The sequence below is a fragment of the Geotrypetes seraphini genome, chromosome 1, assembly GCF_902459505.1.
Source record: "Geotrypetes seraphini chromosome 1, aGeoSer1.1, whole genome shotgun sequence".
NCBI classification, from domain to species: Eukaryota; Metazoa; Chordata; class Amphibia; order Gymnophiona; family Dermophiidae; genus Geotrypetes; species Geotrypetes seraphini.
This window is the reverse complement of record NC_047084.1, coordinates 468,246,785-468,270,851: the sequence shown is the minus strand read 5'-3', so window position 1 is coordinate 468,270,851 and position 24,067 is coordinate 468,246,785. Positions and strand designations below refer to the sequence as shown.

Genomic DNA, 24,067 nt, shown 5'->3' with positions numbered 1-24,067 from the left:
TTTTTGGTCATTCTCAAATATAAAGATGTCCACACGAAAAATGCACAAGAGCAAGCTTTTCAGAGTCTAAGCAGCCAGCATTCTTAACAAACTGTTCACAGACAGTTGAACACAGTAGAGGGGCACTCTAAGAGGCACGGTAGTGAATGTCACATAAAAAATGAGTCTTTTAAAACTTACTGTACCCACCTGTTCACCACAACAATAGCTGTTATGCCTCCAGGTGTCATCTTTATATAGGTACAGTAGGTTTTGGAAGGTTCGCTATACAATATAATCAAGTTATAGTGTTATCTGACCTGGGACTTTTAATGTTGCATTCACTGCAGTAACCCTTAGAGTGCCCCTCTGCTCTGCTGTGAAGATGTATATTAGCCATGTGAATCAGTAAGACAGGCTAGAAAGTGCTATTTTTTCACATATTTGGGTGGTGTTATGGGGTCGGGGAGTAAAGGGGGGTCATGCCTTAAACCCTCCAGTGGTCATCTGGTCAGTTTGGGTACCTTTTTGATCCTTAATTTTTAAAAGAGGTCTATCCCCAAACGCCTCAATGGTGCCCTGGACATTTTGTTAAAAGTTTGATTATCCCTGCAGAACATCCAAGTCCTAAGCACAACTAAAACATGCCTCTAACATGCCCCTTTAAGATTTAGATGCACAAGAGACAAAACAACCAGAAAGACATCTGGAAAGTCCAGTTTTGAAAATGCCTACTTGGACGTTTGGACTAGTCCAAGTGCAGTTTATACTGTTTTTTGGATGTCTATCTTTATTTTAAATGAGCCCCTTAGGAACCAGGGCCTTGCTTAACTTTCAACAGTGACCATTCCATATGAAAATTGAGCCTGATGTGGTATTTGTGACCTTCAACAAACTTTGCTGATTGCTTGCCTTTTCACAGAGATCTTATGGACTGAGGAATCATTCTGGTGTCACTGAAATCCTCATCATGGGTTTGGCCAAAGCCCAAGAACAGCAGATTTTATTCTTCTTCATATTCCTCATCATCTACCTTATCACACTTATTGGGAACTTGCTCATCCTCACTCTCGTAACCAGAGACTCCCGCCTCCACAATCCCATGTACTTCTTTTTAGCCAACCTCTCCTTCATAGATCTGACTTGTTCCTCTATCACTGTTCCTAAGATGCTAGACAACTTCCTGTCATACAGGAAGTCCATTTCTTTCTTGGGCTGCATGATGCAGTTATGTTGCTTTCAGTTCTTCATTGTGGTGGAATGTTACCTTTTAGCCGCAATGGCCTATGATCGTTATGTTGCCATCTGTTATCCTCTGAACTATACACTGATAATGGACAGAAAGACTCGTGCCAAGCTGCTGGTTGGATGTTGGTTTGCTGGCTTAGTGAATTTAATTGTGGAGGCTTCTTCCATCTCTACTTTAGATTTCTGTGGCCCCAATAAAATTGACCACTTCTTCTGTGACTTCACACCTTTATTGAAGCTTTCTTGCTCTGACATATCCATCCATGAGATCATATTTGTGGTGGTTGTGGTATTCTGTGGCATGATCCCATTTCTGCTCATTGTGGCTTCATATGGTTGTATTGTTGATGCCATCTTGAAGATTCGTTCAGCAGATGGACGGCGTAAGTCTTTTTCCACCTGTACCTCACACCTATTGGTAGTAACATTATTCTATCTCAGTGGAATCTATAGTTATATGCGCCCCTACTCCAAGAATACAGTGGATGAAGAAGTGAAAGTGGTAGCAGTGATATATACAGTTCTAACTCCCATGATGAATCCCCTCATCTACAGCCTGAGGAACAAGGAAGTTAAGGGGGCATTGAGGAGAATGATAGCACAAAATAAGTTTTCCCAGGAAATGCAGACATTTCAATCCTGACCTCTTCTACAGACCAATAAAATTCACTGATCTAGCATGGTAATTGTGATACTAGGTTTATGCTTCTCTTATATTTCCATATTATGGTAAATGTTGCTTATGATGAAGTCAGTTATATAGGGGGAAAGAAGGAACCAAGCCTCGAACCACAATAAAACAAACAACGAAGAGAGGCAATGGAGATGTCAAAAATCAACTGATGGTCACACGTCCTTTAATGAAATGAAAACATGAAAACAAAAATAAACCAGAAAAACATCTGGAAAGTCAGGAAGGCGACGCTTGTCACCGAAACTTGGATCCTAGTTGGGACTTTACTTGATATGTACTTTTTAGATGTTTTCATTTCATTAAAGGACACGTGACCATCAGTTGATTTTAACATCTCCGTTGCCTCTCTTCGTTGCTTGTGAAGACAGTTATATAATCATCTGGCTATACAGCTCACTTTGCCTACAATGGGCAATTGGTTTTACTGCTATTTACTACATTTATTGATACTCAAATTCCCAAACTCTCCAGTCAATTGTTTTTAAACCTGTCCTGGGCAGTGGCGTACTAAGGGGGGGGCGGGAGGGGCGGTCCGCCCCGGGTGCCAGCCATGAGGGGGTGTTCCCGGCCTTGCCGTTCATTCCCCCCCACCACCACCCCCGAAGGACCGCTCGCCCCACTGACCTTCCTGCACCACCTGTGAAGCAGCCCACAGCAGGATCGCGACTTCAGCGATACCTGAGCTGCTTGGGCGCTGCTTCCTGCGCCGCGGTCCCGCCCCTCCTCTGACGTCAGAGGAGGGGTGGGAACGCGGCGCAGGAAGCAGCGCCTAAGCAGCGCAGAGATCGCTGACGTCGGGATCCTGCTGCGGCTGCTTCATAGGTGGTGCAGGAAGGTCAGTGGGGCGAGCGGTCCTTCGGGGGTGGGGGGGGGACTGAACAGCAAGGCCGGGAGCATAGGTAGTGCTGCTTCATAGTGGTGCGGGGAGGCCAGGGGGCGAGCGGTCCTTCGGGGTGGGGCGGGCGGGCAGGCAGGCAGGCTTTCAAGGAGGAGGGGGGGTGAAAGACAGGCAGGAAGGCCTTCAAGGGGGGACAGGCCTTCAAGGGGGGGACAGGCCTTTGGGGGTGTGTGCAGACCTTCAAGGGGGAGGGACAGGCCTTCAAGGGGGGGGACAGGCCTACAAGGGGGGGACAGGCCTACAAGGGGGTGGGACAGGCCTTCAAGGGGGGGACAGGCCTACAAGGGGGGGACAGGCCTACAAGGGGGGGACAGGCCTTCAAGGGGGGGGGACAGGCCTTCGGGGGGTTGCAGGCCTTCGGGTGGGGTGCAGACCTTCAAAGGGGGGACAGGCCTTCAAGGGGGGACAGGCAGGCAGGCCTTCAAGGGGGGGACAGGCCTACAAGGGGGGGGGACAGGCCTTCAAGGAGGTGGGACAGGCCTTCAAGGGGGGTGCAGGCCTTCAAGTGGGGACAGGCAGACCTTTAAGGGGGGACAGGCCTTTGGGGGGACCCTGGTTTAGAAGTACACGGAGGGAAGGGGGTGTTCAAAGAGACGTGCATATGCCAAACTTTGGGGGGGAGGAAGAAATAATGGGTCTGAAAATAGAGGAGAGGGAGAGAGATGATGAACCATGGGATTTAGGGAGGGAAGGAACAGAAAGGGAGAGAAATTGGACACAAGGGATGGTGTGGAGGAGGGATAGAGATACTGGATAGGAGGGTAATTGGGAAAAGAAAGGGAGAGATGATGGACTCGGGTGGTGGGGAAGGAGGGAGAGATGCCGGATAAAAGGGTAGTTAAGAAAAGGTGGATCTGTGGAGGGAGATGAAAAAAAGGAAAGATACCAGACTTCCTGGGGAGGGAAGGGAAATGGAAAGGGAGGACAGAGTTGGCAGATGGATGGTTAGCATGCAGAAAGAAGAAAGAAGGAGACCCCAAGTTATCAGAAGAAAACCAGAGCCTTGGACCAACAAGATTTGAAATATAACCAGACAACAAAAGGTAGAAAAATTAATTTTATTTTCTGTTTTGTGATTATAATATGTCAGATTTGAAATGTGTATCCTGCCAGAGCTGGTGTTGGACTGCAAACGTGAGCTAGGATTTAACAGAGAGAGGAAAAGTCCTTTTTGTTTCTTTATTTTATTTACACCACAGCGCCAGTGTGATTAGGAGAAGCCAAAGGGGGTGAAAAAGCTATAAAACCCCAGGAGTTTTGAAAAAAATCACCCAACTGGGCAGGAAAATCGAATTGAAAAACTAATTCAATAGGCTGAATTGAATCAAAATTTTTTTTCCTGAATCTGGCAGCATTAGTTTGCGCTACTGTCTTAGACTTTAGGACCTGGGATTGGGGAGAGATGGCATCCTCAGTACTTTATAATGCAAGTGAAACGAGGATTTGGTCAGACTTTTGAAGGGTCTGCAGAAAAAAAATATTGTATAGGCCGGGGACATGAGACAGCAGGAAATGGGAACTTTTCTTCCTTCTATTTTTGTGAATGGAAAGGCTGAGGATGTCAGAGAGTTCAGTTAAAATATGTGCTATAAGAAAATATAATAATGTGTTTTATAAAGTTTATAGCATAGCTGGCCTACCCAGTGAGGTGTTCCTAGTGGTGGTGGTGGCAGCGTGTTAATGTGTTGAGAGGAAGAGGTGGTCTGGGAAATTCTGCTGAGCAAACTCGGGGCCCATTTCCACCCCCCAGTTAGTCCACTCCACTCAACTGGTTCACACACTGAGTGGGTCTTTGGGTGTTGTTTTGGGATCTCTTCCAGTGGTTTATCAGTATCTCCTTCTGGTCCAAGGAAGGAAACTTTGTTATCCTTAGCATTGACCTACAGAATATGTTTGTAACAGCGCTGCTTGTGTGGCATTAGGCTATGTAGTGATTGAAAGAAAAAAACAGACCTTTGCACATTTTTGCACTATATGGTGGGTGTATGAGGAGATTCACATTTCCTGCACAGCTAAGTCCATGTGAAGTTACCTTGTGCTGTATTTGACATCTAGCAAGGTCTCTGTTTGAAAGGAAAGATCTAAACTTAAAAATGAAGTGGCCAGAAGTTATGGTAAAAGCAGATAGTGTAGCTGGTTTTAAGAAAGATTTGGACAAATTCCTGGAGGAAAAGTCCATAATCTGTTATTAAGACATGGGGGAAGTGTCTGCTTGCCCTGGATCGGTAGCATGGAATGTTGCTACTCTTTGGGTTTTGACCAGGTATTAGTGTCCTGGATTGGCTACCATGAGAATGGGCTACTGGGCATGATGGACCATTGGTCTGACCCAGTTAGGCTATTCTTATGTTATGTTCTCATCTGTAGGGGCCTTTGTTTTCACTTCTTATTTTAATGTATTTTTTTTCTGGGAACTTATCAGTGTTTTTTATAATGAGAACAAAAATGGAAGAGAATTAATGTGTGTGGGATGAGGGGGTAACTAATTTCTTCAGCTAAATAATTCAATCCACCTCAACCAGACATAGGAGAACTCACGCACCATTCACACACCCTCCAACCAAAAACGTCAAAAGAAAAAAACTGTTTGACAACCTCCTAGCCATTCGAGCTGCAACACTCGACCCCCAACTCTACAACCAATTGACATCGACCACAGACTGCAAAACCTTCAAAAAGAAATAAAAACCCTTCTATTCAAAAAAACACATAAAACTGAACTAACACAATCAGAACTGTCCCAAGCATCACCTGCAACTACTCCATATGTACTTCTGATGTCATGACAATTCAGACATAATTTATGTTATGTTATGTTTGGAATATAAGAAAATTTTCACTGCCTGTTTCTATTCTGACCATTTATTCCGTTTCATGGTCATTACAAAAAAATATTTTTTTACATTGGGAGGGGGGGGTGTCAAAAAATGATGGGCCCCGGGTGCCACATACCCTAGGTACGCCACTGGTCCTGGGAGACCCCCCAGCCAGTCAGGTTTTCAAGATATCCCTAATGAATATGCATGAGAGATTTGCATACCTACGACCTACTTTATAGGCAAATCTCACTCATGCATATTCATTAGGGATATCTTGAAAACCCAATTGGCTGGGGGACCCCCAGGATAGGTTTAAGAAGCACTGCACTAGGTGATATACATAAATGCAAATGGAAAATAATATGAAACAAGAATTGCATTAAACAACAAACATAAAAACTCAATAAAAAACAAGCACATAAAATAAAAATCACTTCAAAAGCTAGAACATGAAACCAATTACCTAGAGAATCAAAATCTCCATAGAATTTACATTGTCATAGGGAATTTCCTGCAAGCTGTCATAGAAGCCCAGAAAGTCAGAATACTGACAATATAAGATAGGGTTACCAGATGTCCAGGAAAGCCCAGATGGACTTTCCAAAACCTGGCATTTGTCTGGCTTTTGGAAAGCCCTGACAAGCTCTGGCCACATCTGGAGGGCCTCTGAGCATGCACAGATGATGTCACATACTCCGTGCATATTCCAGGCCCTCCAGATGCAGCTGGAAGAAGAGAGGAGGCTTTATGGAAGCGGGGCTATAGGCGGGACTGGGCAGGACTGGAAGTGGAACTGGGCAGGCTGTGGCGGAACAGAGTGGAGTCATGTGCCTGGGATTTTCCCAGAGAAACATATGGTAACAGGAAAACCTACTCTAAAGCCTAGACAGAAACAGGACAGGGACACACACTTAGGCAATACACCAGGAAAATGCTTACAACATCAGATGCCCAGTTAGCTTTTCCTAGCCAGTTGCCACAGGTAACAACTTAGCACAAAGAGTGATTGCTAAGGAGGGAAAGATGGGATTTGATCCAGTTAAACACATCACTACACAGTGCAGAAAACTGGGTTGAACAGATTCCCTCCTCCACAGAATAGCCAGCCAATCAGGAAGCTAAACCAGGAGCGTAGGAAAATCGATCCTGCCCTGCGACACCGCTAAACCACCAGGTAAGGTCTAGGGAAGGTCTGAGATGCAGCGTTTCTTTCCCCACCCCCCAAAAAAAAAAATCACAAATAACCGAATCCACGGGTACTGAAACTGCAGATTCGGAGGGAGAAATGTATTATTATGGGGGTTGGGTCAAGGGCAGAGCTTAGGCAGTTGATATTTATTAGACTTAGGGGATACTTTGCTTGAAGAAGTTGAGAAAGACTGATGTAAACCATCCACTTGATGGCAAGGCACATTCTATTCAATTCTATCATTGGTACTTTTATTGCAAAGTTATCTCTAAGGTTCAGCATGAATCATAAAGTTAAGAAATCCTCTGTCTGTTTCATTTTTTTTTTCTCAACAAAAATTGTCTAATTATAGACAAATTATAGAATTATAGACAAATTATAGAATTTGTCTAATTATAGATGATTCCAAGTGGGCACTGCCTGAAAAACAAAATTGTGTTGTCCTGCCTATATTATGTATGTAAACTTGGAACCCATTCTGGGATCTTTTGGAAGGACAGGCTAAAAATAAATAAATAAAGCTCAAGAAAATGTTTTTGACACCGATGGATAAGTAAGTTTCATCTCAAATGTTTAGTGTTTGAGTAGTAAGATCTGGGAATATTTAAACTATGAACTAACTTCTCAGAAATTAGACCATATACAGTAAAAATTTACAAATGAGCCATGCCACCTTGAATTTTATCCTTGCTCTAATTGGTAACCAATGCAGCCTCGCCAACAAAGGTAGGCTCTTTCAAATTTTCTGAACTGGAAATTAAGTCTGGCCGCTGTGTTTTGCAATAGTTGCAACCTTCTTAATTGTTTAGCTTTTAATCCACAATACAATGAGTTACAACAATCTAGATCACACTGCCCTAGATCACTAACTTAGGCCCTCTTTTACCAAGCCACGGTAGAGATTTCTACTATGGTCCAGGGTGCTAGGGGACAGATTCTGTATAGGACACCCAGTCTCAGTAGCCGCCTATGCGGTTTTTGAGAATCACACACGGGCGTCCTATATAGAATCGCGTCTGTCCTAATGGACAGACGCCTAACCTGCCTAACCACTCTGATTCTCTAACCAGCATCCATGTCACAGGCATCGGTTTGAGAATCGCATTGCTGCTAAGCTGATCCCTGACTGAGTCAGCCGGAATCTTAGGCCTCCCCCAATGCATTCTGGGATGCACTAGAAGTGGCCTAAGACTCTGATTGGCCACTCTCCATGGGAGGGACCTTAGGCACCTGGGCCAATGTTACATCCCAGGATGCACCAGGAAGGGGAAGGCCTGCTATTCTGTGGAAGCAGATCTACCAGCTGGAAAGAGTAAGCATCCCTCCAGTTTATCTACAAGAAAAAGGTATGGGAGGATCTGGGTGGGCTTAGGGGGTGTTGGAGTGGGGACAAGATTTCGTGGGGATTCTGTCAGGGTGGAGTGGGCATCCCTCCTGCCGGTGATCTTCAGGGGTATTCCAGAAGGAAGGACTGGGAATCCCTCCTGCTGTTGATCTTTGGGAGGGTGGTTCTGGCAGGAGGGACTGGGCATCCTTCCTGCTGGTGATCTTCAGGCAATGGCGGCAAGAGGAATTGGGCATTCCTCCTACTGCGGATATTCAGGGGGGCTTCAGAGGTTCCAGCAGGATGGAATGGGTAACCCTCCGCCATTGATCTCCTCTGGAACCCTTTTTAAAAATAGGTGTAACATTGGCCACTCTCCAATCTTCAGGTACTACACACAATTTTAGTGACAGGTTACAAATTATTAACAGATCAGCAATTTCATGTTTGAGTTCTTTCAGTACCTTGGGATGTATACCATCTGGTCCAGGTGATATGTCACTCTTTAACTTGTCGATTTGGCTTAGTATGTCTTCCATGTTCACTGAGATTTCTTTCAATTCCTCCACTTCATCACCCTTGAAAATCATTTCCTGTTCTGGAAGATTTCTTATCTCTTCTTCCATAAAGACCGAAGCAAATAATTAATTTAGTCTCTCTGCTATGGCCTTATCCTCCTTGAGTACAACTTTTACTCCTTGATCATCCAATGGTCCCATGGATTCCCTAACAAAAAAGGAAGAACCAACAAAATCTGTAGTAAAAGGGTCGAAGACAAAACAAAGCAAGGAGAACTGCAGTAACATGTACAATGATACAGCCAAAGTACAAGCTGCTCTTCGACGTTTGTCTTCACACAGGTTTCAGGACCCCTGAAGAAGGCGTGTACTGAAATACAGACCGTGTTGGGTCCCGTGGTTTAATTTTAAGGTGTTTTTAACTGCAATTATTTTAATAAACTTTGCCTGTTTCATTGTACATGTTACTGCTGTTCTCCTTGCTTTACTTTGTCCCATGGATTCCCTCACAGGTTTTCCACTTTTCATATATCTAAAAAAAGTTGTCACTATGAGTTTTTGCCTCTTTGGCAAATTGTTCTTCATATTCTTATTTAGCTTTCTTTATCTGTGCTTTGCATCTAACTTGCCAGTGCTTATGTCTCTCCTTATTTTCTTCATTGGGATCCTTTTTCCATTCTTTAAGAGATGTTTTCTTGGCTGTAATAGCCTTTTTCACTTCACATGTGGACTGTGAAAATTTGCAGGAAGACCTTAGGAAATTGGAAAACTGGGCATCCAAATGGCAGATGAAATTTAATGGACAAATTCAAAGTGATGCACATTAAGAAGAAGAATCCAAATTGTAGTTATTGGATGCTAGGGACCACCTTGGGGGTCAGTGCTCAAGAAAAGGATCTGGATATCATCGTAGGCAATACCTGAAGCCTTCCGCCCAATGTGTTGTGGCGGCAGCCAAGAAGGCAAACAGGATGCTAGGAATTACTAGAAAAGGGATGGTTAACAAGACTAAGAATGTTGCACTCAATGGTGCATCCTCACCTTGAATATTGCATTCAGTTCTAGTCTCCTTATCTCAAAAAAGATATAGCGGCACTAGAAAAAGTTCAAAGAAGAGCGACCAGATGATAAAGCAGATGGAACTCCTCTTGTATGAGGAAATACTAGAGAGGTTAGGGCTCTTCAGCTTGGAAAAGAGATGGCTGAGGGGGGATATGATTGAAGTCTACAAAATCCTGAGTGGTGTGGAACGGGTACAAGTGGATCAATTTTTTACTGCATCAAGATTTACAAAGACTAACCACTCTGATTTCTAATCACTCTGATTTTTAATCACCAAATAAATGTCCTCACCTATAGCCTATTGGTTTGCGTCTCCTTCGCTGTGGAATTGACTGACAGCTATCAGTTATAGATAAACAGATGTTCTCTATTTGAGCCTGCCGTGTCACCAAATTTCCATGAAAAAAAGAACATGCTTTTTAAATAATCATTTAGGAGAGTACATGAATCACTAATCAGCTGTTGGAAGTGCTTTAGAGTCAGTGAAGCAAATTATTTTTAGAATTGATTTATGGGCTCAGGAAAATATTTTGAAGTAAAAAAAAAAGGTAGTATGGTTTGGGAAGTTTGATCTTCCAACTTTAGATTTAATATTGCTGTCAGGCGAGACATTGAAAATTGAAGAAAAATCTAAAATATTGGGAGTATTCATCATAAGAGAACTGTTTAGTCTTCATTAGAAACATAAATTCAGGATGCTACTCCTATTAATTATTCAACAATCTCTGTACCATAATCACATATGTGTTTGTTAATCTCATTCTGTATCACATTTTTCCATGAATCTAATTAAGTTATGTTATATTATTTATGTAATCTTATGATGTTTTATATATTTCTAAACTTTCAATAAAATTTCAGAATGAAAAAATACAAAACAAGATATGATCTTTAATATGTAGGCCTCTTAGGCAGCTAGGGGTTTTCTTCTTGCTTTACCAAGGGTTCTTCTTACAAAGCCGCAGTAGCGGCTGCTTCTATGGTAATCACTTCGACTCCCATAAGGATTGATTGATTTATTTTAAGAATTTCTATACCGTTTACAGCTAAATGGTTAACAGAATATACATTCATTGACAGGTGCTGTACCATGCAACCATAAATCAATAAAATACAGAAATCCTTTGCAATCATGAGAAACTTAAGACAAGTGCGAAAATTTGACAAAACTCAATTCTGGATCCTAGTCTAAGCCCTAATGCTGGGTCTCCTAGACTATTGTAACATTCTCTATCTCCGCTGCCCCACAACCATGATTAAACAACTGCAAACAGTCCTGAACACAGCCCTGAGACTCATCTACTCTCTGAGGAAACATGACCACATCACCGAGGCGTATCTCCATTCACACTGGCTACCAATTCAAGCAAGAATACAATTCAAGTTCTACTGTCTTCTATTTAAAACCATGAACAGCAACAGCCCAATATACCTAAACAACCATCTAATCCAAACCATCTCAACCAGTCAAAGGAGAACCCACGCTCCATTCACATAACCCCCCCCCCCCCAATCCCCCAATCACAGAAGTCAAACGGAAAAAATATATAATGGTCTCCTGGCCACACAAGCAGTGAGATTAAACCACCAACTCTCTACTGACTACAGAACATTTAGAAAATAAATAAAAACCATACTATTTTTAGAAAACCCTGATACCCAACAATCGATGATGGATGATGGAGACAAGAAGGGAGTGGTAAAGGAGGAAAAAGAGATAGCTGACAGGTTAAATAAGTTCTTCTCGTCGGTCTTCACGAGAGAGGACACATCATATATTCCAGAACCCGAGGAGATCATAAATGGGGATCAGGATGAAAAGCTGGTCCAACTAGAGGTAAGACAAGAGGATGTCCTCCGATAGATAGACAGACTAAAGAGCGACAAATCACCGGGTCCAGACGGCATCCCCCCAAGGGTACTCAAGGAGCTAAGGAACGAAATAGCGGAACCACTTCGCCAAATATGTCACGCCCATCTTTAAAAAGGGTTCAAGGGGTGACCCAGGAAACTACAGGCCGGTGAGCTTGACCTCGGTTCCGGGAAAGATGATGGAAGCACTGATTAAGGACAGCATCTGTGAACACATAGAAAACAATGGACAACTGAAGGCGAGCCAGCACGGCTTCTGCAGGGGAAGGTCGGTTACAGCCCCTACCATTTGGAACTCCCTTCCTCTTCATTTAAGACTTGAGCAAGATTTGAATAAATTCAAAAATAGTTTAAAGTGTTTTCTTTTTAAAGAAGCCTTTAACTAAAAGTTTATTTTTCGGTTCATTCCTAATTTTATCGTTTTGTATTAAACTCTGAGTATATATCCCCTTTTTTTTAGATTTTCTAGTTTGTAAATCCTTTTCTCACATTATCCTTATGTTCTAACCCAACCTGATTAACTCTTCTTGTTTTTTTTTTTTTTTTTATTGTATTTTTTCTTTTCCCTCCTTTCCTACTGTTCCATGTGTTTGTTACCCCAGTTCGTTTTTTAATTTTTTAATTAATTAATTATTTTTATTTACGATGTATTTGTAATTTTAAGAAATCCAATTTTATTTCTTTGTAAAACGCTTTGTATCCTGAAAAGCGTTTAATCAAATAATTTAATAAACTTGAAACTTGAAACTTACTGTACTTCTTTGAGGGAATAAACAGTCAGATGGATAAAGGGGAATCCATAGACATCATTTACCTTGACTTCCAAAAAGCCTTCGACAAGGTACCCCACGAACGGCTGCTTAAGAAGCTGTGGAACCACGGGGTGCAAGGTGATGTCCACCGATGGATCAAAAACTGGCTGGCAGGCAGGAAACAGAGGGTTGGAGTAAAGGGCCACTACTCAGACTGGCTATGGGTCACAAGCGGAGTCCCGCAGGGGTCGGTGCTGGGACCGCTACTGTTCAATATATTTATTAACGACCTGGAGGCGGGAACAAAATGTGAGGTTATAAAATTTGCGGATGACACCAAACTCTGCAGCAGGGTTAGGACCGCGGAAGACTGCGAGGACCTGCAAAGGGACCTAACAATACTGGAAGAGTGGACAGAAAGGTGGCAGATGAGCTTTAACATAGAGAAATGCAAGGTCATGCATGTAGGGATAAAGAACCCGATGTTCAGCTACAAAATGGGGGGATCACTACTAGGGGTAAGTAACCTTGAAAGAGACCTGGGGGTGATGGTAGACACAACATTGAAGGCGTCGGCACAATGCGCGACGGCATCAAGGAAAGCAAACCAAATGTTGAGTATCATTAAGAAGGGTATCACGGCCAGGACGAAGGAAGTCATCTTGACACTGTATCGTGCAATGGTGCGCCTGCATCTGGAGTACTGTGTCCAGTACTGGTCGTCGTACCTCAAGAAGGACATGGCAGTACTTGAGGGAGTCCAGAGAAGAGCAACTAAACTGGTAAAGGGTATGGAAAACTTCTCATATGCTGACAGGTTGAAAAAGCTGGGGCTATTCTCCCTGGAAAAGCGGAGACTTAGAGGAGACATGTTAGAAACCTTCAAAATCCTGAAGGGCATAGAAAAGATAGACAGGAACAGATTCTTCACACTGTGGGGAACCACAAGTACAAGGGGGCACTCGGAGAAATTAAAAGGGAGCAAGTTTAGAACAAACGCTAGGAAGTTCTTTTTCACCCAGAGGGTGGTGGACACATGCTGGGCCGCCATCAGAAATTTCTGGGCCCCTTACTGAGCAATCCTATTGGGCCCCCCCACGCACCCCTTCCCCCCCACTTTTGTCCGGGGGGGTGCTATCAGGAAATTGGCAGGGGACAAAAAAAAGTATGACAGCAGTGTTTATTGTTTATTGTTGTGCACAGCAGAAGAATAATACAGGAATTTGTGCTATGATGGCCTAGGACCAATGTTCCCTCTAAGGATTGATGAGGTGTGTGCAAAAAAAAAATATGCATGAGCAACAAGTTACATATTCCACAAATTTATGAGCAGGCGCGGAGGACGCATTTTTAAACAAATGTAGTTTATCCTTGTACTCCTTATGTAATTTTAATCATCTATGGATACGTTTGTATGTTTATTGTTCAAATGGTTTTATTTATTTCCCCAAATTTATTTTTGTTATACGCATTGAAAATATTTGATATTGCGTTTAAATCAAAATCTCAATAAACTTGAAACTTGAAACGAGTGCCCATGAGATTGTGGGAGGGTTAAATACTCAAAACTTAGAAGAATAACAATTTACTTAAAGTTTTTGCTTCGCCAGCTTTCTGGTATCTTTACATACAGTGGCGTACCTAGCATATGTAACACCCGGGAACCATCATTTTTTGGCACCCTCCCATCTGTAAGAAAATCATGATTTTTAGTAACAAACCACACGTCACACATGAGTACCTAGGAAAAGGCAGCATCTTACATATTGCAGTGAGCAGTACATCAATACACCCATTGTAAAACTAAACAAGCCAGACCAGCACAGATCAATCCTACATCGTCAATCCTAACAGAAAACCATGTCTTTCAAACACACAGAACACAGAAAACACCTTCGCCTAGTATGGAATGTCATCACAAACTAACCCCTCCCCCTTTTACAAAACTGTAGTGTGGATTTTAGCCACGGTGGTAACAGCCCTGACGCTCATAGAATTCTGAGCATCAGAGCTGCTACCACCATGGCTGGCGCTAAAAAACGCTCCACAGTTTTGTAAAAGGGGGGATAAAATATTAATACACAGTTTCAACGCTCTAGCTCCGAGATGCCCAAACTTTTTGGGCTTGCGAGCTACTTTAAAATGACCAAGTCAAAATGATCTACCAAAAATTAAATTAAAAAACACAAAACACACTATACAGCTGAGAAAATGTTAACTATCATTCCTATTCTGGGTTTTTTTCAAAGAGGTCAAGGCAGATGACTCTATACATTGTCACCTCAGTAACAACCATACAAAAATAGACAAATATACCCCCCATCCTTTTTATTAAACCACAATAGTAGTTTTTAGCGCAGGGAACTGCGCTAAATGCCCAGCGCTGCTCTCGACGCTCATAGGCTCCCTGCACTAAAAAACACTATTGCGATTTAGTAAAAGGGGGCCATAGTGCAAAATATAGACAGCATATATAAATTCAGACACATTTTGATCACTAAATTGAAAATAAAATCATTTTCCTACCTTTGGTAATTTCATCTGGTTGCACTTTATTCTTTTGACTGTGCATCCAATATTTCTTCCCTTCTTTCAGCCTCCTGTATGCTTCCTCTCCTCCAGACCTCATTCCCTCTCCCAACTTTTTCTTTCTTTCTCTATGTCTGTCTTTCTCTGGTTCTGTGCCCCATTTTTTTTTTGCTTTGTTTCTGGTTCCCTGTTCCCCCCCCCCCTTCTTTCTTTCTTCCTTCCTTCCTCCGTGCCCCATTTTTTGCTTTTTTTTTCTGGCTCCCTGTCCCCCCCCTTCTTTCTTTCTTCCTTCCTGCCTCCCCCATGCCACCACCACCGCGGAATAGGCTGCTGCCGCTGCCGCAATCTTCTGCACGGGGCCGATCAACTCTCGCCGCCCGACATCAATTCTAACGTCGGAAAGGACGTTCCGGGCAGCCAGGCAGCGATTGGCTAGCCAGAACGTCCTCTCGACGTCAGAATTGACGTCGGGCCGCCGCGAGAGTTGGTCGGCCCCGCAGGGAGATCAAAGACATGGTGCTGGCCTGATCCCGATGGCAGCAGTGAGAAGGGAAGGGAAGCAGGTTGGGCACCACTGCTCTAGACGAGCCTTGAGCCGCACACTAAGGAGAACAGTTGACCGCCCCCCCCCCCCCTTGGTACGCCACTGGAGCAGCAGCGTGTCTGGCCGGCTCATTCGTTCAAAGCCACGGGTGGCGGCTTCTTGCGAGATCCGCGCCTGCGTCTGAAGCTTCTCTGATGGTGTGACATCAGAGAGGCTTCCGATGCAGGAGTGGATAGCGCAAGGAGCCACCAACCCGCGGCTTTGAACGAACGAGCTGGCTGGTGCTCCAAAAGGAAGAGAATGATGGCCTCCAGACCGCGGGCCACAAATAAAACCTGGAGAGCCACACATTGGCCGCGTGTTTGAGACCGCTGCCTTAGAGGGAACACTGCCTAGGACCCTGGGGGAGCCCGGGCCCCCTGTCACCTCCGGGCCCCTGAATGCAGGACTGGTAGTACTGCCCTGATGGCGGCCCTGGACACATGGAATGCGCTTCCAGAGGCCATGACAGGCCAGAGCACGTTACAGGGCTTCAAGGAAGGTTTGGATAGGTTCCTAGAGGATAAGGGGATTGAGGGGTACAGATAGGAGTTGAGGTAGGTTATAGGAATAGTCAGGGACCATTGCACAGGTGGTGGACCTGGAGGGCCGCCGTGGGAGCGGACCGCTGGGCGGGATGGACCTCTGGTCTGACCCAGCGGAGGCAAATTCTTATGTTCTTATGTTCTTATGAAACCAACCTAACGCCTCTCTACTCTCTAAAACAACCTAACGCCACAAGAACCACCTCATCTCTACGAACCTATTCTATAATTCCTCAGGAAAATGGCCAGTTAGATCCTTTATGTAATCCGCCTTGAACCGCAAGGTATCAGCGGAATAGAAATCACTAATGTAATGTAATAATCTTAAAACATAATAAAATAAACATACAAACAAGCCTTAAAATTCATAGCTAAAAAATACTGAAATAAGTTTGCATAGAAATAGAGCTTAATGTAATGTAATGTAATTTATTTCTTATATACCGCTACATCCGTTAGGTTCTAAGCGGTTTACAGAAAATATACATTAAGATTAGAAATAAGAAAGGTACAGTGGTGCCTCACACAACGAACTTAATTGGTTCCAGGAGCAAGTTTGTTATGTGAAACGTTCGTTATGTGAAACGCGTTTTCCCATAGGAATACATGTAAAAAAAAATAATTCGTTCTGCAGCATAAAATATGCTAAGATGACATAAAAAAGATAAATTTTTTGTTATTATTTTTATTTAGATACATCTAAAAACATACATCTCCCTGTCCTTTTACTTCCACTATCTTCCTATCCCATCTCTATTCCCTTTTGTCCCTCTCCCCATGATCAATCATCTCACCACCTCTCTCTGCCCTCACCCTCAGGGTTCAAGATTGCTTCCACTCTTTTTCCTGTTGTTCTCTCTGCCTGTCACCCTATGATTTAGCATCCCTTCTGCCCTTGTCCAATATTTCCCCTTCTCTCCCTCCCTCTCATCCCCTGCTCCAACATGTGCTTTCTCCACTCCACCTTTCCTCCCTCCCTGCCTCCACCTTTGTGGCGCTTTTGCACCCGACCGACAACAGAACAGGCCCGGTCGGACAAATCTCCCTGTCCTGTAGCCGCGAATCTAAATTACCTTCTTACAGCAGCTGGATTATTGAAGCTGCTGTAAGAGGTAATTTAGATTCGCGGCTACAGGGCAGGGAGGTTTGTCGGCCGGGCCTGTTGTCGGTCGATCGGGGGACCTGACCATCTGTGCACATTCTTCGGGGCGGACCGCCCCCTCCCCCCTCTTTCGTTCGCCATTGCCTTCTTCCTACCTGCCCTGCCGCAGCCGCACACAGCCGACCGGAAGTCTTCCTGATGTCAGCGCTGACGTCGGAGGAAGGGAGGGCTTTGCTTAAGCCCTCCCTCCGACGTCAGCGCTGACATCGGGAAGATTTCCGTTCGGCTGTGTGCGGCTGCGACAGGGCAGGTAAGGAGAAGGAGACTACCCTCGCGGCTCGACCAACCCCGCAGGAACCCCGGAAGTATGCAGCTCGGGCGACTTCGTTGTGTGAAACGAAGTACGTTATACGGATCACGACATAAAGTTCGTTGTGCGCAGCGTTCGCTGTGCGAGGCGTTCGCTGTGCGAGGCACCACTGTACTTGAAAAATTCCCTTACTGTCCCGAAGGCTCACAATCTAACTAAAGTACCTGGAGGGTAATAGAGAAGTGAAAAGTAGAGTTAGAGGAAAAATAAAAATAAAATAAACATTTTAACAAAACAGTATTGATCTAAATACTTTGGAAGGTAGAAGAGAGGAGAGAAAGGAATAGAAGCAGAAGGGGGAGCCGTTGAACAGTAGAATTCTGGAGAAATTTAAATGATAGAAATAGAACAAAACAAAGACAAAAGGCAAAACAATAGATAAGATTAAAGATAAATCATAAGCTGGAAAGAAAAATAAAATAAAACTTTGTCTTCAATCCACGGTTTCAGCGTCAGTGATGAAGTGGAGCAAGTAAGTTTAGGAGGAGCGATTGACGTTTCCAGAAAGGGCTTCTTCAGGGAAGAGACTTGGCAGACAGTCCCAGGATGCCTATGTCTCCTCCCCTGCGATGTTCTCCCATCCATGCATTCCCTCCCAGACACACTGCCCGTGCCCCAGCCGCTCCAAGGAGGCTGCCCCAGATGAGGCCCACGGTGAATGCAGGATTCTCTCCTCTGCGGGAAAGCCGCCCGGAGCCGACAGTCGATCTTCTTAGCGGATTGCATGGACAATATAATAAATAATATAATAATAAAAATTAATGGCATATCATAGACACAGATTAATAACATAACTGTAGATCATAAACAGTTCATCAGGTTTGCCAAAAAAAAAAAAAAAGGCATTTCTAAAAGAAAGCATTAACAAATAACTGTGTTTTAAGTAATTTTCTAAACATTCCTCTCTCACAACAAATCTGTAGCTGTCCTACCAGAGAATTCCAAATCTTAACTCCTGCACAGCAAAAGGTATTTTTGCTAGTATCAACTAACCTTGGATTCACTGTCGTCTTCAGCAAGGCTAAATTCTCAGAATGCAAAGATCTTTTGGGAATATAACTAGATATGTTATTTTTAATCAATTCTGGAATATTTCATGGGCATTGGAGCATTTGCCACACAGCAGCCACTACCACAGCTTTGTAAAAAAAAAGGGGGGGGGGGTGTTAAGAGAGTTGTACCCTTAGCTGACTACTAATTTATGGTTTAGAAACCAAAACATGTCAGGAAGTTTAGGAATACCTGGTTGAGCAAAAGTGTTGAACACCACATAGAGTTAATTCTCCAGTGAAAACATGAAAAGTTAGTAAAAGGATGCTTGTATTTATTATTCTTTAATTACAAATGCGTTCACAATATGACTATAAGTAAACTTGCAACACAAGACATCCAGCTGCCCAAGCAACACCAAACAGGCGCATCTCCTAATGTCCTATTATGTGACTTAATTAATTACATCTCCCTAGTCCCTCTCTATCCAACTTTCTCCCCCACCCATCAACCACCCATCCAATCTGAGACAGCACATTTGGGAAAAAGTATCTATCTTTCCGCTTGCTGCTTGGCTCCCAGGTGATGGGAAGGGAGGTTTGGAGGGAAGTTGATGCTTCTGAGATAGGCTATAAAATCCACAGACTCCTGCCATATACTGCCCATGATCCTTGCATTGCAAAAGAAGTTGGCTCCTCCTTCTACCTCTGTGTGCTCAACAATGAAATCATGACCTAACAAACTGCAACTCTTTTCAGGCTAAGATCTCTAGCAAAGGTGGCCATTAAAAGCAGAGAGGCAACTGCATACTGTTACAGCAAGGTAAGAGCTTTCTTTGGGCTATTTTGGTGGCATATTTCTAACCTTATTTTTAAATACTTAGGAATAGCTGTAAAATGGGACACATACTGAAGGCAGGGCCAGAGATATCTCCACTTTCCTTTCACACTTAACCAAAATGTTCCTAGCAAGGAAGAACCCACACAAGCAGTCACTAGTCTGTTTAATGTGCCATGTCAAGAAAATGTTCATCTGATCAGACTGTTACAATGTTAAAGAAGTGCATAGTCACAGGTCAGAGCCCAGGTCACATAAGACTTGTGACAGCCTGGGTGGACCAAATTGTCCTTTTTTTGCCACCATGGCCAGGACTTGGTAAGAATTAGAAAAAAGAAATAAAAAGGAGAGAAAGAAGAAGATCAGACAGGAGGAAAAGTCAGATCAAAGGTAATAAGTATATTGGTATGCTGTGGCAAAAATTTCCTAGGAAAATGCTAATCAGTGGACTCTGGAGAAATAATCTTTTCCCTATGATATAGTGGGGAAAGGGATCTGAATCAACAGAAAATGTACCTGTAGTCATCCTTCCCTCCCCAAATTGCACATACTCAGCATATGAGAATGCAAAAGACTAGGATCTGAGTTATACTGTTTAAAAAACATAAAATGCCATTTTCATGAATGGCAAATTTCCTTTCACTTCAATTTTAATGTCTTATGCCATGTAAAGGAGAATGGTGATCAAAGACACACTTAGCAACTTTAAATTTTAAATTTAGAGGGAAATTCACCAAAGGGCACTAAGCACGTTAGCACATACAATCACATTAGTGCATGCAACAGCATTAGCATGTGCTAACCACTAAAGATAACCTTAGGAACATAATGGGCATTTTTAATGGTTAACATGTGCTAACGTAGTTGCATATGTAAACATGATTATGCATGCTAATGTGATTGTGCATGCTAACGCACTTAGCGCCCTTTGATGAATTCCCCCTAAATTTAAAATTTTAAGTTGCTAAGTGTGACTTTGATCACCATTCTCCTTTACATGGCATAAGACATTAAAATTGAAGTGAAAGGAAATTTGCCATTGCACAGCATGCAGCCTTAGAAAGTAGCAGTTTTCCTCTCCTAGAGGCTTAAAAAGATGTACAATTTTCATTATCAATAGAAGAGATAACCTTTCTACTCTTCTTAGAAACAGAGAAACATGATGGCAGATAAAGGCCAAATGGCCCATCTAGTCTGCCCATCCGCAGTATCCACTATCTCCTTCTCTCCCTAATAGAAACATGATGGCAAATATTTGTGATAATTTTTGGCTTTTAGTATTTTATTCATATGTTTTGTTCTGTTATTTTTTTATTCTTATTATTTTAAAGAAAAATAATTTACAAACCAAATATAGGGTCTGTTTCAGAAGATGTTTGAGAAGAAAATTGAAAACCTAAAAATGTATAGCTTAGAGGAGACGAGAGACAGGGGAGATATGATACAGACATTTAAATATTTGAAAGGTATTTTAAAAATGCAACCTTTTCTAAAGACATGAAACCTTCTGGAGGTGGTGGTCACTACCCTATATTAACTCCCACATTAATAGTTAGCATGCATCAACTATAAGGAGCAGTCTCCACCAATTCCATGTCAATTCCAGGCCCCTTTCTGTATTAGCTAGTTAACACAGAAATTAGAGCATGCTAACTCATTTTCTCAGAAGTTTGACTCATTTGAGCTTTGGTGCTGGAGAAGGATTTTAGGCATGCCGTGGAAAGCCAGAAGAACTAACAAATCATTTCTAGAAGAGATCAAACCGGCCATGTCACTCAAAGCCCAAATGATGAAGTCACAACGGTCTTATTTTTGTCACATAGTCAGAAGAGAGAGATCACTGGAGAAAGACATCATGTTTGGGAAGACTGAAGGAACCAGGTGAAGAGAGCGACCTGCAATCAAATGGCTAGACACATTGAAAAGAACCATGGGGAGGACGTAGGAGGACTTTTCCAGAATAGCACAAAATCGATTTCTTTTTAGATCCACTATTCATCAAGTCGCTAGGACTCGAGCACGAGTCGATGGCACCTAACAACAAACTGTTATGACATCACAGTAATTCTTTGCATAGATTCCATTTTAATTGCCACATTGACCATCTAAAAAACGGGGCCCTGTGTAAATCGTGTCTGACATACTGTATCTATAGACTTAACTTCAGAAAAAAAAGCTTGCAGGAATTTCTATTGTTCAGAAAACATTCAGTGGGGAAAAGAGATGGGGAGATGGGACCCAGCACCCCCACCACCCCCACCACAAAAGAAGAAAGCTACTAACAAATTTACCTAAGGGAAAAAGTAGATTGAAGCAAAAGTATCCTGCCATATGTTATGAGATAGCAAAGATTTAGGGCTCCTTTTATCAAACCGTGGTCCTTCCGTGGACCAGCAAGGAATTGAATGAGCATCGGAGCATTTACCTTGCCAGGGTGCAGTAAAAAGCTCTATCACAGTTTGATAAAAGAAGCCCGTACTGAGCTACAAGTTCAAAATATCCTGCCTCCTCTCCAAACCTTTTTCCCATCAAAATCTGTGGAAGTAAAATCACCACTGTACAAATTTAGACACATAAAAATGGGTTGGGGTCAGGGCAGACGTTTTAAATTTATCCAGATAGTGTGATATTCAGTGTACATAGATTTATCCAGATATTCAGCAGTATTTAGAGGAATAAATGCTGCCAAATATCCAAACAGAGATAAGATACATTAATCAAGTCATCTTTGCATCTCAGCAGGCTTTTTAACCTCTAAGAGATTAAATAAAACAATATAAGGAGGAATATTTGACTAACTTTCTTTTAACAAAGTATTAACCTTCACTAGGTCAATGCATGAATAGAGGTAAGAATAGGATAAGGACTGAGCTCTGTGGTTTGAGTGCACTGCTCCAGGAATGACCATAGTTGTGCAGTCCAGGGATTGGTTAACGTGTCCACAAGAAAAATTAGAGATTCAATATTTATGTATTTAAAAGATTTAGAGCCTCTTCTATTAAACTGCGCAAGCAGTTTCTAGCGCGGGGAGCCACGCTGAATGGCCCGCGCTGCTCCCGACGCTCATAGAGTTCCTATGAGCGTCAGGAGCAGCGCAGGCTATTCAGCATGGCTCTTTGCACTAAAAACTGCTAGCACAGTTTAATAGAAGAGGGGGTTAATGTGAGTTGGTCGACAGAAATGAAAATGTACTGCTCTTGTATCGAATACTGCATGCAATTTTGGTCGCCGTATCTAAAAAAAAGATAACTTGTGATTAAACTCTGGAATTTATTGCCAGAGAATGTGGTGAAATCAGTTAGCTTAGCAGGGTTTTAAAAAGGTTTGGATAATTTCCTAAAAGAGAAGTCCAGTAGCCATTATTTAGATGGCTTAAGGAAATCCATTGCTTATTCCTAGGTTAAGCAGCATAAAATCTGTTTTACTACTGGGGATGTAGCTAGGTACTTGGGACCTGGGTTGGCCACTGTTAGAAACAGGATGCTGTTCAAGTTCAATTTATTTAATATACCGCAAATATAAAATCAAAGTTAAAATCTAAGTGGTTTACAATGAATATAAATTGGGGAGGTAAAACAATGCAAAACAAACTCCATTACATTTAAAGGAAAAAACAAGGTTAGCTTACAAAAAAATTTGTGATGGAAAGTTTGGGAAAGGGAATTATTGGCACTAATTGGCTTCTAGCTAATTTATTTGGGTTCATATCTTGGATTGGTGTGATATGTCTCTAGACTTCTCTTCTGATTGGATATTGTCAGTTTCTGTTGGCTCAAATTTCCACCAAGATAATCCAGTTACTGCTTGGTCCTCTCTGGGTTGCTATAGGCTACTTTCTGCTCATGACATTAGTTCTTTTTTTTTTTTTTCTTTAATGTTTTTCTCTTTCATCTAGCTACTTATGTGTCACTTTATTTACTTTCTCTGTACCTTGCTCTGCTTTTCTTGGGTTTGGAAATACACTCCCGTGGCTTTCGGTATCACCTCTATGCCAACGACTTGCAGATCTATCTCTCTACACCTGAAATCTCGACATCCATTCAGTCTTGGTTTTCAACCCGCTTGTCTGACATCACTACCTGGATGGCTCACCGCCATCTAAAAATAAACATACCCAAGATTGAGCTCCTTATCTTTTTACCTAAACCTGTCTCCCCTCTTCCCCCATCCTCCCTGTCTTGTCAGCTCATAAACTTGTTTTAAAATTTGATTTATCTTTCTCCTTCTCTTCATATATCCAACAGACTGCCAAAATCTGTCATTTCTTTCTCTACAATACTGCTAAAATCAAACCCTTCCTTTCTGAGTGCACTACCAAGACCCTCATCCGCACCCTCATCACCTCTTGCCTAGACTACAGCAACCTCCTCACTGGCCTTCCACTAAACCATCTCTCTCCCCTTCAATCTGTTCAGAACTATGCTGCACGACTCATATTCCATCAATGTCGCTATGCCCACATTACCCCTCTCCTCAAGTCACTTCATTGGCTCCCCATCCATTTTCGCATAAAGTTCAAACTCCTCTTACTGACCTACAAATGTATTTGCTCCATAGCTCCTCAGTATCTCTCCTCTCTCATCTCTTTCCACACTCCCTTCACCAAGCACTCTGTTCATCAGATAAGTCTTTCTTATCTGTACCCTTCTCCTGATGTTCAGCGGTGCATATGTCAGTATAGTACCACTGTCAAATATGCATATACTGTATAAATAATACATATAAAAATACATATAAGAATGTAGAGGAGTAGCCT

The 24,067-nt window shown here is 42.7% G+C and overlaps 1 protein-coding gene across 1 annotated transcript; it reads left to right on the top strand.

Annotated features, from left to right (window-relative positions):
* Positions 1-1,258: 1,258 nt before the first annotated feature.
* LOC117368397 (olfactory receptor 10A2-like) lies at positions 1,259-1,870 on the top strand. Its single transcript, XM_033962009.1, has one exon. The coding sequence runs from the start codon at positions 1,259-1,261 to the stop codon at positions 1,868-1,870; it is 612 nt and encodes a 203-aa protein (XP_033817900.1).
* The last annotated feature ends 22,197 nt before the right edge of the window (positions 1,871-24,067 follow it).

Coding starts and splice junctions, on each gene's coding strand:
- LOC117368397 (XM_033962009.1), top strand. CDS start 1,259: ATGGCCTATGATCGTTATGTTGCCATCTGTTATCCTCTGAACTATACA.